Consider the following 9,143-nt stretch of genomic DNA (forward strand, 5'->3'; position numbering starts at 1 on the left):
GGCCGCCGCTGCCGCCGCCGCGCGGAGCCGGGACCGGCTCCCCTAGGGCCGCCGGGGCCGCCGCCGCCTCCTCGTCGCCGGTGCTGCTGCTTCTGGGGGAGGAAGACGAGGACGAAGAAGGCGGGAGCAGGCGGCGAAGGGGGCTCGGGCGGGTGGAGGAGAAGCCCCGAGGGGGCGCGGAGGAGGAGGATGACGACGAGGAAGACGAGGACGAGGAGGTGGTCGTCGAGGTGGTGGACGGCGACGACGACGAGGAGGATGGCGAGGAGCGTTTCGTGCCCCTCGGACCCGGCCGCGCAGTCCCCAGGGGACCGACCCGGGGCGCGTTGAAGGTGCGTGCTGGGCGCGGTGGCGCTCGTGGGACCCGAAAACCCGGGGAGGAGGACTGGCCAGGGCCCCGGGGCGAGGCGCCCGGCTGAGGCCGGGGCAGGCGACCCAGAGGGACCCGGCCAGGAGGGGTGTGTCAGGCGGCCCAGCGACAGCGCGGGGCAGAGCGAGGGAACTGTTGATTTGCTTGAGCCTCGGGTCCCTTGCACCTCTCCGCGGCGGCCGCTCCCCCTCTCCTCAAGGCCGAGTCGGGCTTGATGGCCGGCGTGGGTGCGGGAAAAGGACAGCTCTCTCTGGTGTGGTGGGGGAACTTGGAGATGGGACGAGGTAGGCGCCGGTTTGTGCCCGTTGGGGACCGACGAGGTCGGGAGGAGTGAGATTTTATTCTTCCCCAAGGAAGCAGGAGTGTCCCCTTCTCCTTATTTTGAGGGCGATTCTAGTTTACCGAAACTAACAAGCAGCTTTTCTGGTCACTATCTAAGCCCCTTCTTCCACCCAGCAACAATTGTTGATGAGTTTCCATCACCGGCGGCGCTTGTGAGAAAACCGGTAAACCCAGTACAGCAAAAGCCCAGCCCTTGCTTTCTACATGGATTTTGCTAGCAGTTTTTGCATTGCCCCTCGCCCTCCGGTGTTTAAATTAGACATCGCTTAGTAGGTTTTTCCTTCCTCAAAATTGCAAATAAAAAGAGGAAATCGGAAAAAAAGGGGAGGGGAAATTTGTCATTTAAAATGGATGTGAGTTTCTGCTGAGAATTCTAGTTTAGTCCCTCAGTGCACTGAAGCACAGAGAGATCTTTCCGTTTGTGTATCTTCAGGAGATAAGGGGTTTATTATTACACAACTGACTGGTTGGGCTTTCAGGCATGTGATTGGACAAAGCAAACCACGTTGAGGTTCAGGCACGGTGTATGTTGCTAAGAAGTTTTGAGGGCAGCAAGAGGTAAGCAATGGAGTGAGTGATTTTTCTCCAGTGGTTCTTAAAATCAACCAAATATCTATTTACAGGAGTTTTCAGAAGGCATTAGTATTTCAGAAAGAAAAAATACGTAGACTAACAGTTTAGTAGAGACAAATCTTTTGAGGCTCACACACAGAAAAGGTAGCTTCTCAAAACTTGAAATTGCATTTCCAAAGAAGTTAAAACCTCAGCAATTAGAATAGCCCCAGAGTAGATGTGGGTACAGATTTCTTTTCTGTACCACCTTGGAAGTACCAGTTCAGGGAGTGAGAAATATTCAGCAAATAGTCATTTGGGGTGATAGGTTTTGACAGCTGCTTGAAATTCAAACCGTGACCACACTCATTACCACAGTCTGCTGAAAAGCCTTCATTGTATGGCTATAGGATATAGCTGGGTTTGAAATTAAGTCACATGGTGTCAGTGACATTGAATAACAAAAGTAGTGACTTCTTGACATTTTTGTCCAGAAATACCGAAAATGTGTCTTGTGCTTTGAATATTTGCACAAAAATGTGATAGAAACATTAACAAACAATCTATGCTCTGTGATCAAAGCAAATCCAATGTAGGAAAAAATCAAATCTGTAAAAACAGAATAACTGGAATGTGATAATTTACATTATCAAAAAAGATTTTTCACATCTCCAAACAAATTGCTTTTAAATTATTTCAAAATGAGCTTCTTTTTATAACATTTTGGTCTGCCCGTAACTTTCTGGAAACTTATATAGTATATTGCATAGTTTGAGTTATAATTTTATTTTGTGTTTTAATGCTTTAAAGACACTGCAATTGAAGAGATTTTTCTAATTGAATGAAACAGGATAATTTTATGACAGTGCATATAAGAATGTTAATATCTTATGTCTACTCACGCATTTACTCAGTACGTATTTTTCTTGAGCACCTGTTATGTGCCAGGTGCTCTTCTAGAACACAGCAGTGCACATACCTTTCTAGGCTCAAATTCGTGAGAGGTGGCAGAGCCACATCAAACAAAACGCGTGACAGTTCAGGTTGTGATGTATCCTATGAAAGGAACAATGATATCTTAGAGTCTCAAAGGAAAAAGAGAAAGCTACTAGGGGGTAGACCTCTCTGACAGGGAACATTTTTATCTGAGATCTGAAGCATTTAGCTGTGGAAGAGGATCCTTCCAGGCAGAGGAAGTAGCAATTGCAAGTCTTGAGGTGGGAAGGAGAAAAGGTGAGTGTGACTGGAAGTTAGTAGGTAGGAGACATGTCAAAAAGGCGGGTTGGCACCAGCAACAGAGAGCCTGGTGGGCCTTTTAAGACTGTACTACAGTATAGTGTCAAATCTTTGGAACGTTTTAAGTAGCAAAGGAATGTGTGTTTGTATTTTTCAAAAGATTGTGCTGTGTGGAGCCCAGAGGACAGCAGGGCAAGCAGGAAGACCAGCTAAATGACTGTTGGCTGCTGCAGTCTCCAAGGGAGAGGGGGAGGACAGCTTGGACTTAGAGGTTGGCAGGAGTGGAGTTAGGCATGGGAAAACTCAGGGCCTGTTGTGAGGACCCACGTGCAAGAACCGGTTGATGGATTGGGTGACAGGGGGTGAAGGAAAGGGAAGAACCCAGGATGAAGCCCTATGTACAGGTTGGTTAGATGCACCATTTGGTGAGAGCAAAAATTGAAGGTTCTATTTTGTATATGGAAAGTCTGAGAGGGTGGTCAGATGGATGTCTGGATAGGTGGAGGCTGCAGTTAGGCAGACGGCTGTGGGCCGAGCAAAGGGGAGAGGTCAAGCCTGGAGAGAGGCACTTTGGAATCGTCAGCATGTTGGGGTCATGTGAAGCTCAAAGATAGTACCCTGGGCCAAGAGAGGAGGCCCTTGGGCCAGACTCCAGGGCCCAGCACCTTTTAAGTTTGGGTGTAGGAGAAGCCCACAAAGATGGTTGGTCAGTAGCAGCTGTGTAATAGAAGTAAAACTAAAAAAGGTAAAGTTTAGGGAGCTAAGAGAAGAAATAGTTCCAAAAAGTGAGGAGGAAGGAACTGTGTTGAAAGCTACTAGAATATTGAACAAGGAAAGGAGAGACTGGTTCATTTGCCTTAGATAAGATGGAATTTACTAGTATCTTTGACACAGAATTTTGAATGGTACGCCCAGAGAGGGCTAAGCAGCCAGTGGGAGGTGAGGACATAAGGACACATATGAAAAACTCTTTTTGACAAGTTTTGTTGAAAAAGGAGAACAGAGAGGAGGGGGAGTGGCTAGAAGGTATATGGTCCGGGTTTTTTTTTTAAAGATGGGATGGATTAGTGTAGTGATTAGGGCATTTTGGGGATTCTCTGGAAGAGGGAAAGTGTATTAGTTTTCTATTGCTGTATAACAAATTACTCAAAATTTTTACCTTCTAACAGCGCTCACAGGTTCCATGGGTTAGGAGTCTGGAGTTAGCTTAACTAGGTCTGCTGCTAAGAGTCTCACAGGCAGCATTCAAGGTGTTAGGTGAGTTGAGTTCTCATCCAGGGGCTTAACCATGGAAGAATTTGCTTCCAAGGTTACTCAGGTGTTGGCAGAATTCATGCCTTGCATCTGCAGAACTGAGGGTCCTTGCTGGCTCTTGTCTGGAGGCTGCCGTTAGCTCATAGAGCCCCTCGTCCCCCACTGCCCCTAGTTCTTTGTCACCTGGGCTCCCTCAACATGGCCTCTTACTTCATCAAGCCAGCAAGGAGACTCTCCAGGCCTGCCTGACAACAAGGTGGAGTCTTGCATAATGCAGTCATCACGGAGGACTCCTCCAGCATCTTTACTGTATTCTGCTGGTTAGAGGGGGGGAGTCACAGGTTCCATCCACACTTAAGGGGAGGGAATTCTACCAGGGCCTGAATACCAGGAGGTGAGGCTCTCTGGGGGTCATGTCGGGAGGAAGTAGATGCAGAGAGATGAGGCGAGGGAAACTCAGGAGGAAAGTGTTGGGAGCTAAACGGAGGGGACTGGAACCCAAGTAAAGGGTTGGCATTTTGGACATTGCTTCCATTGAGTTGAGAGAAGGTGGAAGGTGGAGAAAACGAGGCCATATGTGGTCTGGCATGTTTTCTATATTAGATGATGGTCAGCCATCATACTTGTCTGATGGCAGAAGGGAAGGTCGTCAGCTGAGAGTGAGGGAGATTCGAAGCTTGAGCTGCAGGCATGAAATAATGTTGTGGGAGAGTAGAAGAGCGCAGGTACCAGGAGATGGCAGAGTCGCCAGCAGTATCAAGTATCCATCTGAGATTTGTGGTTTCACATTTACAGTGCAAGTTGCTTGTGTGTGTGTGGGTACGTGTGTGTGAGAGAGATTTCCCCAACTTCATTCCATTGACTCATGCATAGAATGATAATAAGAAAAATAATCCGAGCTAGATTTGAGTATTTAACCATGGCCAGTACAAGACCAAGTGTGCATTCTCATTTAAACTTTGTTACATATCTGTGAGTCAAGCATTTTTGTTATCAGCCTTATTTTACAGAAGAGATAAGCAATTTACTTAAAGACATGCAGCCGTTTGGTGGCAAAGCAGAGGTTTGAACACTGGCAGTCTAACTCCATAGCCATCAGCTTTATGCATTATACTGCCATGCCTTTTGTATAGAGCAGTGATTCTCAACCTGTGGGTCATGATCCACAGGAACTGTATTAAAGGGTCCCGGCATTAGGAAGGTTGAGAGCCATTGGTATAGAAGAAAAAGGAGAACTGGAATCAGCAGGGGTAGGGTTTAACCAGGTGGGTGAACAATGGACACAGAGAGGGGGGCTTATTCTTGAGGGAATTGGCAAGGCTGTGACTATGATGATAGATTATGGGATGTAAGAAAAGTGAAGACAGGAAGGTGGTAAGAAATGGTGAAAAAGTCATAGGTCGGTGGGCTGGAGAAAGCAAAAAGTGAAATAATAAAACTGATGAAAGAATGGGAATAAATCCATGACAATTTGGGCTCCAAAATAATATTAATATACATGAATATTTGTTGACTGCTTATGAGACAGGAATCTATGTGAGAAAAGGATCTTTTTGAGAATTTATGACTTGGGAATCAGTATGGCTTCCATTCTTTGAGTGAGGATACTGACTTAGAGGTGAAATAATCATACTTTAGGTTGGAAAGCCACAAGTAGGGAGCCTGGGTTCACATCCATAGCCTGTGCTCTAATCACTGAACTGAAGTCTCCCATATTTATTGGGAATTTATATGCCCATTTACACAGCAGGACTTGGGATGGCTGAGGAAATAGAGGAATGGAAGCTACTAAATACATGAGATGTATTGCTTGCTTACTATAGTGAAAACTAATGTAGGCTTTAAGTGAGACAGGAGAAACTTTGTGTTACATAGTTTTTTATTTCTGATGGAAAGGAAACTTACACATTTCTCGGCAGCCATAAGATCCCTATACACACAAACACGCACTGTCCCCTAACTAACTTCCTGGGCCCTTGTATAAGATACAGTAAATAGTATCTTCAACTACAGTTTAATTAAAAAACAAAACAACAAGAGCACTGTTGAACAGAAGGGTTCAGGAATGAGTTGTAACTCAGTACAGGGAAAACAGTTGTGAGTTGAGATAACAGGGCCCAGACTGTGCTCTGCAATCCCGGCGTTTTAGGGATGTGAACACAAGAACCCAGAGGAATTGGTAATGTGCTGGTATAATAAATTCAGGAGAAACCTGCCCACAAAAGACTGCAAGGAGTTAGACCAAGATTCCATCTATTGAAAAACTGGAGAAGAAAGGCTTTTAAATGAGATGATATATGTCAAAGTTCCCACTTGCAGTGCTCGATAAATATTAATTGAATAGAATCTACTTCCTATGTGCCAGCTCTTCAGGGGTGGTTAATGCCTCTATTAAACTATCTTTTGAATATCAGATGACTTTAAGAAGCCTTTGGCAGGGACTGTGCAGCAAACACTGAATTCCAATTTGCTAACAAGTATGTGTCTTGCAAATGGTCTGTGTTGGCTCGAGCAAAAGGCATATGCTTAAGATACCAGACAAAGTTGTCATTCATTGAATCGTACACTGCCAGAGTTGGAAGGGAAACAGAGATTATCTGGTAATCTAATACCCTCTCGTTTAACCACGAGAGCACTGACACTATGCAAGGTGGAATGCCTTGTCCAGCTGCGGCTGCTAGCAAGTTAGGCAGGGCCAGGATCAGTGCCCTGGTCTGCCAACTGTTGGCCTCCCTTCTGGGTTAGTCTCTTATGCTCAGGAGTGATCTACAGCTAGCTCACTCTGTCAGAGTTGTGGACAGAAAAATCACAATTTTCTGAAGTGATCTACCACTTACTGCTTATTAACTTCTATTTTTGGAGTGCTTATCCTTTGTAAAATTATACCTCAAGTAGGGGTGGCCTTCCATATGTCTGTGGTGTGATGGGTGGGATCCTCTGTGGACACCGCTTGGGCCAGTCCCCCTCCCTGTGGGTTTCCAGGGACAGGTATACCCAGAGGATGATAACAAATGGGAAAGGACCTCCTTCATCATGAGATAAGTGCCCATGATGGCTGGTGTGGTGTGCAGAGTAAACTTGCCTAGGAGATGTCATTAAAAGCCAGCGCTTACCTTGGGCCTCTTTTTCTTCACCAGAATTTTACTACTAGTTGACCATGGGGTGCCCCATAACACAAGCATTAGAGGATAGACGAGAAAGGGTGAGAAGTTAAGCCCTGGCCTCTTGGTAAGAAAGAGCTAGAGTGAGCCACAGCCTTGGTGGGTTTGAACTTTCAAAATTCTGGGGCCCTAGTCATCAGTCAATTTGTCCCAGACATAATAATGTGTCCTCCCACATTAAGAGGGGCATGGAGGGAAAAGGAATGGCTTTCTGAAATATTTGAGAACCAATGTTAATTGGAGACCCTTAAAAGCAACCTTCTGGTCTAGTCAAATCTATGTTATTGAAATAAGGATGATTTTCTTTGTGTTTGCTGTCTGTGCTTCTACTCATTCCCTCAGTTTGGAGAGGTTCACTAAGGGCCACTGTTTTCCAGGTTGCTGATACACCTGTAGGAAGCCACAGTAAATAGGATTGTTTCACTTCCAGGGAGCCCACAGACTAACACTTTTCTGCCAAGCTGTCTATAAAGAGGTGTGACATCTCTTTTTCCCTTTATACCTAAAAACATGAAGATACATCTGCCCAGCAACCTTACTTGTTTGCCACAATTCGGGATGTAGTTTTGAAATAATCTTTAAAACAGTTGTAACCAAATAACTCACATGAAGACGTTTCCATGGTTTGGCCAGGAGGTAGTTAGCTGTTCAGAAGATGAGTTTAGAGCGCTGAATTTGGCAGATAACCCCAGTTGCTGTTATTTACTGGATGACATGGGATAGACTATAACCCTGAAATATGTGTTGGTGCACTTAAAGTCGTTAAAGTCGTTACACTTCCTTGCAGACAGTTTTGGAACATTTAGCGTTAATGGTTTATATGTAGGAAATAGGCTTGACTCTAGAGTTTTAAAGGAAAGTCTGTAATTTGGGGGTTACAACTTTGTAGTAACACACGAGAGGGGTGTGCTTGCTCATGTCGCAGAGGACTGTGGAGCCTTGCGGAGGACAGAGGAGCAGGGTGCAGCCTGGGCCTTGCTCCAGGAGGGCGGGCTTGGAGTACCTTGTCTCTGTGCTGCACCCAACAGTTACCAGGGACGGGCTTGCTTTCTTTATGTTCTTGTCATAATGGAAGGTTAAATGAAAGTCAGATCTCCCTGATTTATACTATTTGGAGATGGCTAGTTGAAATAAGTGAATGTCAAAAATGTTTCCATGTTTTAAATCAGTTTTTAAATAATGCTGTGTACCCTGGAAAAACCTGATTACACCTGCAGATAGGATGATTTTAGTTCATTAATACTAGATATAACCTCTGTCATGGGCATGTTAGTAAGATGGGAAAGAACAGGTTTGGGTCAAAGCAGATGGTCCTTCCTGCCACCCCCCAAGGCACGTTACCTCCCTGTAGATCAGGGCACAATGTAGCCCGGTTCTGGGTTCAAATTCTGCCTTTTCTCTTTGATAGGGGTGAGACCATATCAAGTTACTTGGTGTCTCTATGCTTCCATGTTATCATCTATAAAATTGGGATAATATTATTTCATCATTGGCTATTTGTTGTTGTTGATTATGGCCCAGAGACCTTCCAAAATCAGATATGGGTGGCAGTTTATTTTCTTTTTGGTTTCAGAAAGGAATCATTTGTAAACTGTTATGCAAGGACCCCAAATCCTGCAGTTATTTTGATTGTTAGAACCTCCTGCAAGTTCATGCTACCGAGGTAGTTCAGAGAGCTGCTTCCTGAAATGACTTCATTCATCTGAACTCTGTGGTGTTCCATCATAATATGTGGTGAGCTTTAATCTTCCCTTTCAACTCAGGAAGCTGAGTCATTTATCTACCTGTGCAAAAAAGGACAGAGACATTTAATCTCTTACGTTCATCAGTCTGTTCAGATCTCTCGCTTTTCTGTTGGAGAAATCCTGGCTATTGCCCAAAAGGGTAGGTAAGAAAAGGCTTACTACATACATTGAATCTTTTTCTGTACGCTGGGTGGAAATACAGTGATGTCACCTCCCACCTGTAACTTCTATGTGGCTGAGAACCTCCGAGGTGGGGGTTTGCCTGTCCTACTGTCCTGTGTCATGGACTTGTGCTTTTGTCTGGGGAAGGAGTCATTCTTTGTTCTTTGGGTAGTTGGGAATGGGTAGGCCAAGTATATCTCCAAATTCATCTATCTACTTGCTTCTACTAGCCACAGGAGGGGAAAAGGACTCAGTGGCTAATCAACTTTGAGAAATTTCACTTACAGGTAGAGATACAGTTTTTTTTTTTTTTTTTTTTTT

The 9,143-nt window shown here is 45.0% G+C and overlaps 1 protein-coding gene across 1 annotated transcript in view; it reads left to right on the top strand.

The window, feature by feature from the left end:
* Positions 1-2: 2 nt before the first annotated feature.
* Positions 3-9,143, top strand: part of ZNF704 (zinc finger protein 704) — a gene marked incomplete at its 5' end in the record, with an annotated part of 218,135 nt that continues 208,994 nt past the window's right edge. The window contains one exon of the mRNA XM_003782530.2: positions 3-332. Coding sequence (XP_003782578.2) covers positions 3-332 — 330 coding nt within the window. The remainder of the gene's footprint in view (positions 333-9,143) is intronic.

Source organism: Otolemur garnettii, unplaced genomic scaffold, assembly GCF_000181295.1.
Source record: "Otolemur garnettii isolate 467f Iridium unplaced genomic scaffold, OtoGar3 scaffold00004, whole genome shotgun sequence".
NCBI classification, from domain to species: domain Eukaryota; kingdom Metazoa; phylum Chordata; class Mammalia; order Primates; family Galagidae; genus Otolemur; species Otolemur garnettii.